At 39.8% G+C, this 17256-nt stretch overlaps 1 protein-coding gene and 1 pseudogene across 1 annotated transcript; one reads left to right on the forward strand and one right to left on the reverse strand.

The window, feature by feature from the left end:
* Positions 1 to 826: 826 nt before the first annotated feature.
* LOC148021293 (cold shock domain-containing protein 4 pseudogene) lies at positions 827 to 2247 on the forward strand (annotated as a pseudogene).
* A 7749-nt stretch (positions 2248 to 9996) lies between these two features.
* LOC148021294 (uncharacterized) lies at positions 9997 to 10503 on the reverse strand. Its single transcript, XM_087698235.1, has one exon. The coding sequence runs from the start codon at positions 10501 to 10503 to the stop codon at positions 9997 to 9999; it is 507 nt and encodes a 168-aa protein (XP_087554361.1).
* Positions 10504 to 17256: the final 6753 nt, after the last annotated feature.

A 17256-nucleotide genomic window follows, 5' to 3' on the forward strand; every position in this document is an offset into this window, starting at 1 on the left:
GACCCAATCTCTCTTTGCTTTACTGCTGAACTAAGAAGCACAAGGGAAAAGCCCTTACCAACAAACCAATACTGCTCAATGATGGCTCTGCTTTGATAGGTCATTGCAAATCAACACAGCAACTCGTCTTTGCGTGGAGGGAGACCCATGAAGTAGAAGAACATACCAATAGTAGCAAACTTAGCATAACGTCACTTGACATGATCCATGGAGATATCAACATTGGCTTTGTGCAATAGTTTCCCCGTTGCCTTAGATTTCCTTCTTTTGTTGAGTGTGCTTGCTTTGTGCAAATCTCCTTCTCAATCTCATGTATGTTCAGGACAAGACCCTTTGCAACTACTATGTAATCACAATCCATGGCAGGTCCATTCGTCATCTATTTCTTTGTAATTCCAACCTTTGTCCCTTTGGTGGGCCGTTGGCCTCTTGAACCCCTAGTGTTCTTCATGCATGTAGATAGTGGCCATGCGCAATAAGGCCTTGCCAAGGCTTTGACGTTGGCTTCAAGACGCTTGAAGGTCCTTACGTGGGGCTAACGGCTCCGTCTCTCTCCTACACACACCGTATTGCTAACAAAGGAATGTTCCGTCAAATTTACACATTTGGTGACATATATGAGAACTCGCCCCTAGTTCTTGCCACGTGGCAAGAGCCACGGTTTTGTGCTGATGTGGCAGTCGTCAATACGCGAGAAGGCTCGAGGAAAACAAAGCACGTCTATAGTCCAGGACTCTAAGGCCGAATCTGGGCCGTCGAATGTCGGCTGCCGTTAACCATCCGATTTAAACGCAACCCTAGCGCTTAATAAAACAACAACATTCTCTCCTTCAAAACCCTAGTTGTTTCATCTGTTTGCTTCGCATTTCTTTCGCCTGGTACGCCTTCGCCTCTCCTGGTCTGTGCCTGCACCATCGCCATGTCTGATGGTCCGAAGAAGACCGGAAAGGTCAAATGGTTCAACAGCACCAAAGGCTTCGGCTTCATCACTCCCGACGACGGCAGTGAAGATCTGTTCGTCCACCAGACGTCCATCCAATCCGATGGCTACCGTTCCCTCGCCGAAGGAGAGGCTGTCGAGTTCTATGTCGAGCATAGCGATGATGGCCGCACCAAGGCTCTCGATGTGACCGGGCCTAACGGACATCCCGTCCAAGGAGCAAGGAGCGATGGATATGGAGGCGGAGGTGGCCGTGGCGGTGGCGGTGGAGGATATGGAGGCGGTGGAGGTACACGAGGACGGGGGAGAGGTGGCGGTGGCCGTGGAGGTGGAGGCTATGGTGGAGGAGGATACGGCAGTGGAGGCGGAGGCTATGGCGGCGGTGGAGGTGGCTACTACGGTGGTGGAGGTGGCTATGGTGGCGGGGGCTACGGTGCTGGAGGTGGTGGTGGCGGTGGCTCTTGCTACAACTGTGGAGAGCCAGGCCACTTGGCTCGTGATTGTCCTGAAGGATACGGTGGCGGTGGCAGGCGTGGTGGCGGCGGTGGCGGTGGCGGGCGAGGCGGAGGAGGTGGTGGAAACTGCTACCAATGCGGAGAGCCTGGTCATCTTGCTCGAGATTGCATGGCCAAGTGAACTGTTCTGATTATGCTCAACATCTTTTTTGCTTATAGTCTGTGGATCAGCCAAAGCGAGCCAAGCGTGGCTCTTTTTGTCCCCTCAGGCCCGTTTGATAGTCACCATGTTATAGGTTTCTTTGCGCTGCTAACTGTTTTCAAGTATGTACTGCTGCTAGAAGCAGAGTTGTTTTTCTTAAATGGTATTTCCTTCAACGGATGCATTAGGAGGATGCATCGATGCGCTTCTTTCAGCAAGAAGGCTCTTAAGATGCTGGTTGCAGCTTTAGGTGGCTAGCACAGTCAAGCCACGATGTGGTGACCTAATGTTTCACACGGCTGAATGAGCGAGGCTGGCATGGGAGAAGCGTGCCTTCCATATGTCTTATATCATGCCTCCTAAGGTTCTGATATCTCGGCTACAGTTTGAACACGGCTGCTGATGGTTTTAGTACTGGTTTCTTTGTCTGTTTGAAGACGCTCTTGAGCGTTGCTCTGGTGCTGGTGATCTGATTGTAAAATCGTAAAGTCTTGTACTTATGTGGGCCCTGAGCTTTGCTCCGAGGTCGTTTTTGCACTCTGTTTGTGCCTCTATGGAAGATCTGAAGTGAAATGATGCTGGAAATTATACCTAATGGTAGATCTGGAGTGATAATGAAGCTGGAAAGTATATGACTTAAATCTTTAGTTCATGTCTCCCCTGAACTGTGCTCTTGGAATTGATCTTGTAAGCTTTTGGGTACCATTCATGGAAGATTGCAGTGAGTTGCAGCTGGTACATGTTTGAGGTCATCTGGCTGCCTGGAGCTTTTGTTCAATCCTGCTACCCACACTTGCAGTCCTTTTATGGAAAATCCGTGATGAAATGTTTAAGATAATTTGGTTGTAGCTAGTTGATGGAAGATCTGCAGTGAAATGGTGCTGCTATTTGCTTGTGACTATGCGGCTGCCTGGATATTTTTGTTTGCAATCATATCTTCATGGTCCTTTTATGGAAGTTCTGGAATGAATTGTAGTTGGAAGTGTTGATTGTAGCCATTCTATTGAGGCAGTCACTTGAGATTAGCTGCCTGACTTGTTTGTGTTTGTTCCCTCCCTGTAGTCCTTTGATGGAAGTTCTGTGATGACATGTAGCTGGAAATTATTTGATTGTATGAGCACCTGGGTCTTTTGTCAATGTTTGTGCTTCATCATCCTCATTTATGCTTTTGTAATTGCCGTGAAATCTTAAAAGTCAGCATCTGGGTCTTTTTGTCGATGGTTGCACTTCATGCATCCTCATTTGTGTAAGTTTTTTAATTGCTTTGAAATATTGACAGTCAGAATTCTCATTGAAGGTTAGAATTCGTCCTTTAAACCTTTAGTTCTCACTGGTTTGGAATGTTAGGAAGTTTTTAGATCTCTGGCAGACTGGTAAGTTGAGTGATTCCTTGTGAACGAAGTTTGTATTCAAAGCTGTTCCCTTAACAATGTCCAGATTGTTTGTAAGTTGGGATAGCTATTAGAACCTAGAAACTAAATTTGCTGGCAGATTCATGTTACAGGGACTCTAGTTTTTCTTTGCCCTTTATTTCTTATTGTATCCAAGCCTGAATTACTAATTGTGTTGAGTGTTGTTTGAAGTTACATCAGCAGTGAAGCCCTTTGTAGTGTCTTACAGTTATTTTTTGCATGGTTAAGAGGTGATATAGTTTTGAGTTAATGAAAGTAGTGAAGAAGCTAGCATATTTGAGTGTTGTTTGAAGTTACATCAGCAGTGAAGCCCTTTGTTGTGTCCTACAGTTATTTGTCCTACAGTTATTTTTTGCTTGGACTGGACTGTTTTGAGTTAATGAAGGTAGTGAAGAAGCTAGCATGTTTGAATTTTAAGAGATGATATAGTTCACATCTCAATGCGGTGCTTCTGTCTGTACTTTGAGATTTTTGTAAATGTCTGGCTGTAAATTACAAGTGTGGGTGGGGATTTGTTTTTAAATTTGTGTAAATGTCTTGCTGTAGATTAAAAGTGTGGGTGGGTATTTTTTTTAAGTTGCATCTGGAGTCTAGCTCTACATTCTGGAGTTGTGGTTATTCTTTACATGTCTCTGGAGTGTGATTTGTCAGAGGTAGTGGAGAAGATGACTGGAATCGTTCAATAGAGGTGATGAACAATTCCAGTCGAATACTGCACTTTGTACCTTTGCAGATTTCATCTTTAGGAATGTTTTTGTTACTGAAGTATCGGATCTTCCCATGGAGCCAGCTGCTTTGAGGAGTCACAGGAGATTAATCCGGATGAGTTGTTTCGTTTGAAATCGTTAGTTACAGAGATCTGTGTTGAAATTATTAACATGGACGTTTATGTTAAATATGGAGGTGCCTTCCCAGGAGCAGCTTCTTTGAGGAGCTGCTGAGGTTCATACTCTTCAGGTTTTCTGAGGCATGAGTTAGCCGCTTCTTACCTGTGCAATACCTCATGCGAATTTATAATTATTCCTGGAATGAAAATGAGGGTGAGGCGAGGAGTTGAGGTATGCTGGTGCTTGCCAATGCGAGTGTCCTTGTGCTGCCAGTGGTGCTTTGTAGGGCTTCACCGACTGGTTGTTGAATTCTAGTTCTGAGCTGAGCTCAGAAGTCTTGGCTCTAGTTCTGAGCTGAGCTCAGAAATCTTGGCATTTCCGTCTTCTTCTGAAATTTGATTATCACAGTATATTACAGGCTATCAATTGCTTTAGAATTAGTGTGCTAGTGTGGAGTCTTGGCATTTCCTGTTTCTCACTTCTGTAATCTGTGTATCACAGTCTATCCACAGGCCATCAAGTGGTGCTTACAAAGATGTAGTAGTGTGCTAGTTGAGCTTTTAATTAATATTGTCAGTACTGTTCCTGGTTATTGAGTAGCTTCCTTTAAATAAAACTTGTGTAGGCAGATCAAAGATACAGAACTCGTGTGCTTATTAAGAGCTTTTTATTAGTATTGTCAATTTACTGTTCCTAGTTATTGAGCTTCCTTTAAATAAATCTTGTGTAGGCAGAGCAAAGATGCAATTGTTGACTACTGAACCCATCCTGTAGATAATTTACTACACTGATGCATATCTCGCAAAGAGAACACCGTTCCTTTCGGCAGAGAGTCACTCCAATTTCATTCTCCTGGACTAATTTTTGGATGTATTCATCAATGAAGATGGTTTCTCTTAAAGCTGTAGTGGCCGTATTTAACAATTGTACAGGCACCTGCACAATTGTTGCACGACACTGAAGTTGTTTCGGCCAACTTCCCTTGGTTGTGTTTCATAGCTAATGACTTGGATGCAGACAGTCACTCCAATTTCATTCTCCTGGACTAATTTTTGGATGTATTCATCAATGAAGATGGTTTCTCTTAAAGCTGTAGTGGCCGTATTTAATAATTGGATGTTTAATAATTGGATGTAAATAGTCACTCTTTAACTCCATGCTCCTGGATTAATCTTTGGATGAACTCTCAGCGGAATACCATGATGTGAATCTAGAATATTTCCTAGGATTGAAAATGAAATATCCTAATGTGAATCGCGCAACATTCTTCTATGGGGTTCTCCTTAAAGCCTTGATTCAAAGAGCAGCTCCAATTCTATTTTGACCACTGGACCACTTTACTGCAGTTGTGGGCTTGAAGAGTGCAGGTCTTGCTATGCGGTAGCCAAGCTCGATGCTCATATCAAGAACTAGCTTCTGTTTGAAATGTAGCCAGCCCTCACACATTTGTGCTGAGGTACCTGTAAGTGTTTATGCTTGAAAACTTGATAGGTAACAGTTCACTCACACGTGGCCATCTTTGATCAATTGAGTACTATGTCAAGGAACTTGTTTGTTTTGCACCACACATGGCCATCTTTGTCAAATGAGTTTAAACCCATCATAGAGTTTAAGCCTATCATAGAATGGATCACATTGCTCTGTCATAGAGTTTAAGTCTCCAATTGACTTCTTGCCAATCAGATCTGCCTGTGAAGTGACATGATGCAATGAGTGGTGCACATTATTATCCTAACCAAACTCAAAAATTTCTCTTGGACTTCCCAAGAAGATTTAGTGTGGTGATCATTATTATCCTAACCAAACTAATTTTTTTTCTCTCTTCATCCTCCCTAGAAGATTTAGCTATATGGAAGACCATTGCTATGAGAGACTAAATATTGTAGGACCTGTTTTAGGACAACCACCTGTTATAGAGCTTAGGACCTAAGAAATGATCAATTCTAGGGAGGTAGGGCTCTAATATTTCCATATGGAACTTGAAGATCTAGGTTGTGCATTTGTAACTGATTTAGAATGAATCACATTGCTCTATCATAGAGAGTTTAAGCCTCCCATTGACTTGGCAATCAGATGTACCCATGTAGTGAAATGATGCAATGTGGTGATCATTATAATCCTAACCAAACTCAAATTCTCTCTTGGTCTTCCCAAGAAGATTTAGCATGATGATAATTATTATCCTAACCAAACTCCAAATTTTTTCTCTTGGTCCTCACAAGAAGATTAACTATTGCCATGAAGAATTTATAAGAATTGTAGGACTTGCTTTAGGACAACCAATTTACTAGCCATAGAGGGGTTGTCACCCAATTTTCAAGCTTGTGACCTTGCCTTTTGTAGAAGCCCTCTAAATCTCCATTTGGTGGAAATCCCCATCCCAATAGGGTGACTTGAATACTTTATAATTTCGCCCAAACCCAAAGCTTTGAGATTTATAGAGCTTAGGACCTAAAGAAAGATCAATGCTCATTCATAATCTTGCCCAAACACAAAGCTTTGAGATTTATATAGTTTAGTATCTAAAGAATGATCAATTTTAGAGAGGTAGGGCTCTAAAAAAGCCATATGCAACTTGAAGATCTAGGTTGTGCAGTAAAGGTCACATAGTAAAGGGTTAGACAATATTGCTAACAAGGGAAGTTTCCAAGGAACACTTTTCTCAAATAGGCCTTTGAAAAGATGGCCATTTTAGCCAACCATTTATGCACAAGCTTAAATTGTCTAAGAAAACAAGGTTTATAATAGCCTCATTAATGCTCGTATACAAGCGCTTGCGCGCTAACACTATCTTGCCGCGAAGCGGGGTGCAAGGAAAGTGAAGTTGCAATGCGATATTGGCAAGGTGAGGATTATAAGATCCCATAGTATACAATTGTATGTCTTGTTTAGGTCAAGGTCAAGGTTGACCATGACAAATCCTTGTCATGTGCAAATGTATGCTTTAGTAAGAAAACCAAGTTAAAATAGCCTCATTAATGCTCCTATACTAGCGTCACTTGTGTGCGAATACTATTCTGCTTTGCATCAGCTTTGTTGACGGGAAGCTAACACACGGTAGCTTCACTTCCCTAGTGCACATTGGATAATGCTATCACAAAAATATCACATGCTCTACTCTCCTCTACTCGCAACCCCTCTCTCACCCCTTTTACACCTCCCCCCCGCTTTGTATCCACACACATTCCCTCCCTCCCTCCCTCCCTCTCGCCCTCTCTCTCACACATGTATAAAAGGTCTCTCTCTCTCTCTCTCTCTCTCTCTCTCTCTCTCTCTCTCTTACACGTATGTACAAAAGGCCAAATGTGCATCTAGGAGTACATACACTCATTTATACATGCAATGACCATGTGCCAATATTGTAGTTGTATCCATACTTGCTCTACAGAACAGTTAGAAGTAGCTCCACATGATCTTTGGATGTTACAATAAAAAATAACATTGTTACATTGAAATGAACCACAAAGTTTAAGCTAATCCAAGCATCAAATATAGACTCTCAGTAGTATTAACAATTCACAGAGGTGAAGCAAAGCCCAAAAAGAAAAGCTTGCTCTAGAGTCGAGAACTTTGTACCATAAATCCAAGTATCAACAAACCACAAAGTGTCACTCCTTGATTATGCCTATGTATCTATATCCAAATATGCTACAAAAATGTTGAAACTTCCCATGGGGCTTAACCAAAATGAAGCTTTCTTTTCTTTGAGGAATCATTGGGAAAAATTCAATTCTCCAACACAACATGCCCAAGGGAAGCAAGTCCCATTGCCACTCATTGTCTCGATGACGGTACAAGGGGCATGATAGTCTTTCCTCTCTTTCTTGCACCTAAAATTTTAAAATCCCACAACGTCATCACGAACACATTTAAGGATAACATATTGAAAGTGTGCTTTGACACTTACGAAAGGTGTCAAGTTCGGTGGTGATCTGAGCAAGAATGTGAGAGTTATGATCTTTGGAAGGTCGATGTTTGAATTAGATTGCATGCAAGAATTTAGGATTGCATGTTGTATAGAGTTGTTCCAGGGCAGCATATCAAGGAATTTGACTAAGTTGTCTGAAGAGTTATATGTTGGAAAGAGAGAGAACTTTCCTTTTTGAAGCTCAGTGATTTGAGGTCTGATTAGAAAGTTATGAGCCAGTTTTGTGTAGTGCCCTATGAAGTAGATTTCAAGAAAAGGAGGTAGTCTTTGTCAGATGATTTTAAAGCTTTTAATAATTGTTTGTTCACACTTTTTGTTCCAAACCAAGGGGTTGGCTAATCATGGTGAGTGAAAATGAGTGATCGGGGACATGATGCTTCATGAAGTTAAGGGTAGTAATACATGCAAATACCCTTTTTTTTTTTCTTTTTAACACGTAACCATAGCAGGAGTCAGGTTGATAAATGGAAATTCCAAGTGGTATTATGCATGTTTGACATGTAGTTGAGATATTTCAGTTTTGAGACACATGCTTCATGCAAGAAGAGAAGAAAATGTATTCTCATTTTTGATTTTGAGTCCCCAAGTGGAATTTTATGTGGCAAAGGGCACTTTTGCTATCTAACAGTTAAGGAAAAGCAAGAGGCAGCTTAGTATAATAGTGGAAAAAGCAAAAACGTGAGTAGTTTCTTTTGAGGAAAAAAGAGAAGCGAAGAGGGTTTACGAGAGAGAGAGAGAGAGAGAGAGAGAGAGAGAGAGAGAGAGAGAGAGAGAGAGAGAGAGAGAATCTTATTATTAAATGTGTGTACTCAAATTTGACTTATGGTTTCTAACTCGTTCGCACGGTCACTTCCGTGTGATGGATGGTTACAATCTTTGTTAATCCATTGGGTTATGATCCTTGGGGGTTTTTTTCTCGAGACCACCTCTATTTAACGGTTCTAGAGTTCTTCCAGTCCATTTTGCGAGAAGTCGGGAAGATTTAAATTAAAGTCAAGATATCACATCCTCTCCCCCTTAAAGGAAGTGAGATGTCCTCATCTCGAACAAAACTAGGGATGTTGGTTACGTAGTGATTCACGGTTAATCCAAGTGGCATTCTCTTTAGGATAGTCTTTCCAGTGGATTAAGCATAACAATACTTGGCCTAACATTTGCAAACCACTTAGTAGGCATTGTCACGACTTGATGTAGCGTCACAAAACAACCAAGGTCTTTAAATTTATATGTCGGCCACCCCCTTCGTATTCTATCAATGTGAGATCGTCGAAATCTATTTTCTTGCTCAGCTTTACCCATATGCACTCGAAAACACTGACTATATCCAGAATGCACGACCTCAATAAAAATTGGAAGTAAAATCTCTATATTGACATCATCATATAAACGCTCAATGACCCTTGCAAGCGTTTTTCTTATAATATCATGTGTTGTCAATGTGCACAAGATGCATTGCAATTCCTTTTGATACTCCAGTTGGATAATAGCCCCGGCTTGGAGTAGGTATCTGCAAAAGTCCAGTAAATACTTATATATAGTGCAAGAAATATATGCTCAATTACCACCGAGTATATGCCATCCGAATATAGTACAAAGGTCATTTTACATATATGCCAAGCACGGATTACAAAGCCATCAAGATTCAACAGATAGATCTCTGTAAAAATGCAAATATATCATTCCACCCTCCAAAAATTACATCTCTATATGCATCTCTGCAAAAAAGCAATGTACCTTATTGCATCTTTTGAAGTACATCCTTGTACACAATGTTTGTCATGACATTCACAATGCTTCCATTCTCATCCAATAAGACACTCACATCGCATGGGGATTTCACCCTTGAAAATGCAATATACAACTGTCCACGTGTAAATACTGGTGTCTTCAAGTAAAGGCCAACAACAGACAACGTTTGGCCTTGTGACTTATTGATCATCATAGTAAACACCACTCGAACAGGAAATTGCCTCCACCTCATAGTAAACGAAAATTGCAAGGTACTAGGAATAAAAGTGATCTTAGGAATGAAAACTCTTTCCTCTACATTTGTCCCTATTATTATCTTAGCATCTATCACCTTTTTATTGAATGCCTTACATATCAACTGTGTACTATTACACAAACCTTTTGTTGGATTTAAGTTTTTACGCAGAATAATAAGTGCATTCATCTTTAGCAGCAATAGATAAGGAGGAAATCCCCCTCCAAGATCTAGTGTATTCAAATACTCTACAGAGTATTAAAATGAGCTATCATCCGTCTCTGCAATTGAATTCGCACTATAGTACTGTATAACTTCTCTGTAGCACGTTGGCTGAAATATGCTCCAAAGTCTCTCACCATGGACACTTCACCATACACACTATTAACCAAGGTTTCGATAGAGTGTCCTTTCAATACCATGGTGGATGGAGTATACAACTTATCACAATTCTCCGTAATACCCACTCCATCCCCTATCCCTTGAATCCAACTAATAAATCCATTATCCATTATACCTCCAATGGTTGACATCCTCATATTCCCAGACAACCTTAGCACCTTAATATATTGCCATAAATGAGAGTAACATATTGCCGCATTAACAATATCTTCACGGGAGCCCTTCATCACGGTGGAAAGGATCTGCTTGAAATCATCTCCAAGCAAAGTGACCTTTCCACCAAATGGTTTATCAGAGCTTATAATATCGCTTAAAGTTCTGTCAACAGCTTCAAATGCAAACTTGTGCATCATGGGAGCCTCATCCCACAAAATAAGGCTGGACTGTCCGAATAGCTGAGCAAGATCGCTCTGAATAGGAATATTACAGGTGGATCGATTACATAGATTCAATGGAATTTCAAACCTCGAGTGAGCAGTATTACCGCCTATAGAAGCAAAGCAGCAATGCCAGATGATGCTGTTGCTAGTGCTATATGCCGATCACTGCGCAACCTAGCAAGCAAACACTTGTAAAGAAATGTCTTTCTAGACCCACCGGGACCATAAAAAAAAAAAACTCCAGAGTTGCCCTGAGTTTCCAATAGAAAATTTAATGGTTGCATGATCATGTCCCTTGTATATATACTTATACAAACACTTAACAGCTGCCACCGTTGAGCATACCTCAATATTTATATATGCATTGTATTTTTTACTCAACTAAGGATTGTATGGAACAATCCATCGATTATCAATAGTATTACCATTTATTGTGACCGTCTTTCCATCATCTCGTCTTCTATAAATATGATAGCCAGAGCTATCAATAGTTGTTACATTCACAAACCTTCGAGGGAATTTTTTAGTACATCGACCATTACACATGCAAGGGCTCTTGGGATTCATTGCACTGCAAGGACCATGGACATTGCATTTTGAGATAGTTTCAAACAAAGCTGAAAACTTTGCTTAATCAGGAAACTCAGCACAAACAAATCTATCATAATGGCATGCTTCAGAGGGTTTAAAAGGTTGCTCCAAAATTAGCAAAGTATGAGAATGTGGTAGTCTCCGCTTTTGAAACTCAATCACACTAACATAGCCTGCAACGTTCCCAAATAGATTCCTTTTCAACAATGTATGCATTATATCAGCATGCTTTTTATGAAAGACTCAAGCAGTCAAATCAGGACGATCATAAGCAATCTGTCCAAGCAACAAAGCATTAGTTATCTCTTACCACTTTGGATTACATGTCATCGTTATAAAGAGATTAGGTTTTCCCTTACTTCGCACTATGGCCATGGCATCCTGATACAACTGATACAAGTGCCTTGGCCCACCAGTAAAAGAAGATGGCAAAACCACCCTTTTACCAAAAGAGGCACCAATAATTCCCACTGGCCCATCATTCATTACTCCTATCATATCTACTGAGCCCTTACAAACTTCCGAGCGTTAAACTGATTGATTCTGACGACATCAAGCCAACCTACATTGCTCTATACTACAGTAAGCATCAATAATAAATTGTTGCAACAATCGACCATCCCGCAATATGCATATCTCAGTGTCGTCACACACTTGTAGTCAAAATGCATAAAATTGCATATGAGTAACACAATCCTTATTAGACAATCTATGTATATTAATTGGAACATTAACACTACTATAATAGGTATCTTTATATGCCAACCATCATCACCCATATGAAAAAGAAGAACGTATAGCATTGGCATATATGCCCTATGCAAGTTTGAAATAGCAATACATCGTCCATCTTGACTATAAACATGTATGTCTCGATGATCAAGAGTATTCTCATCGCCCTATCCTGGCATGATAGTTGCAACCTCAGTTGCCAGTGGAGCTGAGTATTGTCTATTAGCCTGTTGAACCCCAAAAATAGTCATTCTTAGATCATGCAAGGGATTATTTTGCAATTGTATACCCACCGATCTAAAAGCTTATACATATGCATTGTGTTGATGCATCATAGATTGAAGCTCCCCAAGCAAATTTGGCAATAAATTAGGCATAATATCCAATCGATTAGATAACTCATGCTCAATATCATAAACATAAAGTTGTGCAAATCTCGACCTTTCTTGTCGTTGCACATTAGGAATCAAAGGGCCTATACAATGATAAATGGAGCCATGCACTTTAAAGGTATAAGAATTTCCCACAACAGACAAAAGCTCATCAACATTGGCACCAAATGACACAAATGCAAGAGCACTATTATATGCTCGTTTATTATTTTTAAATACTCTACTTTGAGGATGCATACCATGCAACAAATCATGCAATAGTTGTGGTGGATGTTACAACGGTGGCAACATTACTTTTCCATTTCGACAACAATGTTTACCAAACAAAACTGGCCCCTGCACTTGAGCCGAACATCGCTCACACATCTCAGAAAGACTTCCCATGGAATGCACAATCAGGTCTTAAAATAGTAATATTGTAGTTGCAGGATCAATAGCCATTGCAGGCAAAGCATGTAAAATTGAGCAAAAACCTCCATTTCAAGGACTAAAGGTTGGAGCATTATTGACATGTCACTCATTAATGATAGGATTTCGTAGATTTTGGTGATTTTCAGTATCACAATTATAATAATTAGCAAATTGATGCTCAATCAAACTGTGAAGTCCCTCATGAATCAAGCTACCATGATTTAGAGCCCCTCCTTGCAAAACGTTATGACACTCAACTATAGCAAAACACATCTCTTTGTATCTCCTCCGGTCATGTTTGGCCATTTGAGCCCTAAGCTTAGCAACATGTCGTCGTCTATGTCGCGTAGAGTTGAGTCTATGCCTATGAATACGTAACACATAATCCTTGCTAGTTGTTCGATGTGAAAATCCCATATTAATTGGATTCTCACAAAGCTTGCATATCAAGAGCGACCATGCATTCTTTCAAGGAGAGACTTGATTGGGATTAGTATTTTCAAACTCTTCAAAAGAGAGACCATGCAAGACATAATAAGTCTTTCTATAGATCAAACCTCAAGAAAGAGGAAATATACTTAAAAATAAAAATGTATTTAATATTTACAAACTCTTCACAAGAGAAAGAATACACATTATTCCAACCCATAGCAACTTCCTAGACATTGAAACTAATATTGGAGATATATGTAGATATGTGTGTGTGTGTGTGTGTGTGTGTCCATATCCAAGTATTTTACAAAGAATGTTACTCTTTGATACGTACTACATTGCAAAAATCGAGGAAGTTTTCTCTCTAGATTGCAAGACATAATAAGTCTTTCTATAGATCAAACCTCAACAAAGAGAGAATGGACACATACATAGAATTATAAATGTGATCAATGTTTACAAACTCTTTAAAAGAGAGAAAAATGCATCATAGACTTAAGCTCTTCGATGAGAGAGAGAGAGAGAGAGAGAGAGAGAGAGAGAGAGAGAGAGAGAGAGAGAGAGAGAGAGAGAGAGAGAGAGAGAGAGAGAGAGAGAGAGAGAGAGAGAGATTTTCAAACATTACAATTACACCATACAATTAGAGAATATTACTCACATGCATTACACCACAAAAATGAATAAATTTATATATCCACATTGTTTGACATGATAATGATAATGATAATTCTTTGTACAAATCAAATGTCAAGAAAGAGACATCACACCACATTGTAGGCATTGTAGGTACCCAATATATTTTACTCAATTTAGTCTAGTTACAAAAAATAGAAACACACATTATCACAAAAAAAGCAGTGGCCCAAGCACTTCAAAATAACATAAGCGAGACAACAGTAGATCATAAGCTTCATCCAAATGTTGGAGAGAGAGAAAGAGAGAGAGAGAGAGAGAGAGAGAGAGAGAGAGAGAGAGAGAGAGAGAGAGAGAGAGAGAGAGAGAGAGAGAGAGAGAGAGAGAGAGAGAGAGAGAGAGAGAGAGAGAGAGAGATGTGTGAATATTCAAACATTACAATTAGACCATACAATTAGAGAATATTACTTTCCCCTGCATTACACTGTAAAAATCAATAAAGTTGTATCCACATTGCAAGACATGTAATTCTTTATATAGATCAAACCCAGTACATCTTACTCAACTTAACCTCATTACATTAAAACCAATATAAGCTTCACAAAAAGGAAGCACACATCATCACAAAAAAGAAATGGCCCAAGCACTTTAAAATAAGATATAAGCGAGACAATAATAGATCATAAGCCTCATCTTGAGCAAGTCCTCAATTGTGACCGTTCATTTGATGACTCAATTGTTGTAGCAAGGCATTAAACCTATTAACATTCATTTGAAACTGTAAGAACGATAGTCGACAACCCCTTTGGCAAATCACAGGCTCGTGGTCATCCCCAAGCCCCCAAAACGATGCCCACATATCATTTAGCAATAAATTCATCAACTTGTTTGTCTCAGAGATAATTACTGAAAGTTCTTTCACTTCACCACCCAAACCACTCGAGACTTGTTGAAGAACACTCTGGGTCTACTTTGTCTCGCACACAACAGCGTACAAACCTTTAGCTTGTTCATGTAACTCTGTAGAGTAAATGGCAAGCGCACGATCGACACGTGTGGATAAACTCATCTGCAATTCCATCAACTCATTCATCTTGGTCTCGAGGTGTTTAAACTCCAAGGAACTTGAAGAAGCCTTTGTGTTCCTTCGAATTGTTGATGTCCTTGTGGATTTAGTAACATGCCCTCCCTGTTGCCTTGCCACTTCTTTCATCTTTCACACATTAACTTTATTCACTCTATTAAACTCCACATTTTGGCTGCAACAAAATACACAAATGACTATTCCCCCAAAAAGTATACAATACCTTGATGCAAATATAATTAGAATAACTATCTCCCATACCCATGCGAACGGCTCCAAGCAGGCAAGCATCGAAGAGACGATGTTGTGGCTGTTTTCTTTAATTCAACCGAATCAATTGCATTCAATGGAGTCGAATGCACTATGTTTAGAACATCATCCATAGCTTTGCTTTGTTCCATGATGACTACACGAAACTTTCAATAGAGTATAAGAGTCCCAATTATAGAGAAATCTCAAAGCCATTGAAGACACAATTGATAAACACATTTGCAACTGAAAACCCTAAATCGAAAGTGTCTTGGACTCAAAGATAAAAGAATAGTCATGCATGAACACCTGTGTAAACAACCATGCATGATCACATACATACACAGTGCTTGCCAAATTTTTTTAATAATTTGGAAGAGATGGACAATGTTTTTCAAAATGGAGATTTTCATCAATCGAATCAAATACAACAAACTCATTTAAAAAGTCTTGCAGAGGTTATATATATCAAGTATGTAACCCTTGATTTCTTCTAACTCATCCTGTATCCTCACCCCTTCACAAAGGTTCCCTTCGTATTTCTCCTCCAAAATTCTCTCAATCCTTTGTAGATGACTACCAATGCTCTCACCAAGAGAAGTCGAAGCCATTTGATGTCAAAATATTGCCTTCACTTGCTTCCCAAGCCCATCCAAGCGATGAATGACTCTCAAGAAACTAACAGAACTTTCATATCCTCCAACATGCCTGAGTGCACGACGAACTACCTTCTTTCTTATAACATCTTTCACGATGGGAGCACACTGTATAACATTTGCTGCAGACACATTTTTATCCTCCATGCTGTGCAAAACACACATGCTGTGCATATCAACTATTCTTATCTTATCTTAAAATTTAGAAATAGTAAAAAATCCTACATGACATTAAATTTAAAACACACATGTGCATTAGACCATATGATTGATTACAACACGATTTGCTATAGTAAGTAGCATTTGGAGTGAGCTTTCAATTTATTTATCCCACACATAAGACTCAAGTGGGTCTTCAAGGCACATTTGGATTATTTCAAGCAAAGTCCCATGGCTTCATAGGTGAGAGATTGGAGTTTTTGTCACAATGGATGTATCCATTTCATGATGCAAAACCCCCCTCGCATGAACAAATTTAAAAAGATCAATAATAGATTTTTAATACCAATAAAACGAATCGCAATGAGCGAGGCAAAGGATAGTTGCACCTCTCAATAATGAAAGTCATGATCATGAATAAATAAATTAGCTCCACTTTGGTACCTTTAGGGGTTGACAATACAATACATATATCTTATAAAGCTACTACAAAAAGTTCCACTCCATAAAATACACATGTATTAGACCAATGAGTTGGCCTTTTAATTGATATACCTAAGTTTGTATGATCCCTTAGGACGATGCAACACTCCCCACTCCTGCTAATAAAACTACAACTCACACACTAAACAACTTCCTAAGTTTAAAAGCATCAATATAGATATTTAATAATGCCCTATGAATCGCAATCAGTGAGGCAAAGGATAGTTCTATCAACATAAAAGATACCTTCCAATCCAATGTAGATGCTCACATTTTAAAGTGTGTGGGTGGGTATTCTCTATACAAATCTAACATTAATAAAAAACCCCACAATTTCAAAAGGAGAGAGAGAGAGAGAGAGAGAGAGAGAGAGAGAGAGAGAGAGAGAGAGAGAGAGAGAGAGAGAGAGAGAGAGAGAGAGAGAGAGAGAGAGAGAGAGAGAGAGAGAGAGAGAGCATACATACACACGTAGAGTTTGCCTATAAAAACCAAATTTAAACCTTAAACTCACATCAAAATTTCAAATAGTGGAGAGAGAGAGAGAGAGAGAGAGAGAGAGAGAGAGAGAGAGAGAGAGAGAGAGAGAGAGAGAGAGAGAGAGAGAGAGAGAGAGAGAGAGAGAGAGAGAGAGAGAGAGAGAGAGAGAGAGAGAGAGAGAGAGAGAGAGAGAGAGAGAGAGAGAGAGAGAGAGAGCATACATACACACGTAGAGTTTGCCTATAAAAACCAAATTTAAACCTTAAACTCACATCAAAATTTCAAATAGTGGAGAGAGAGAGAGAGAGAGAGAGAGAGAGAGAGAGAGAGAGAGAGAGAGAGAGAGAGAGAGAGAGAGAGAGAGAGAGAGAGAGAGAGAGAGAGAGAGAGAGAGAGAGAGAGAGAGAGAGAGAGAGAGAGAGAGAGA

This window comes from Lygodium microphyllum, chromosome 18 (genome assembly GCF_053477565.2).
Source record: "Lygodium microphyllum isolate KBCC chromosome 18, Lygodium_microphyllum_v1.1.10, whole genome shotgun sequence".
Classification (NCBI taxonomy): domain Eukaryota; kingdom Viridiplantae; phylum Streptophyta; class Polypodiopsida; order Schizaeales; family Lygodiaceae; genus Lygodium; species Lygodium microphyllum.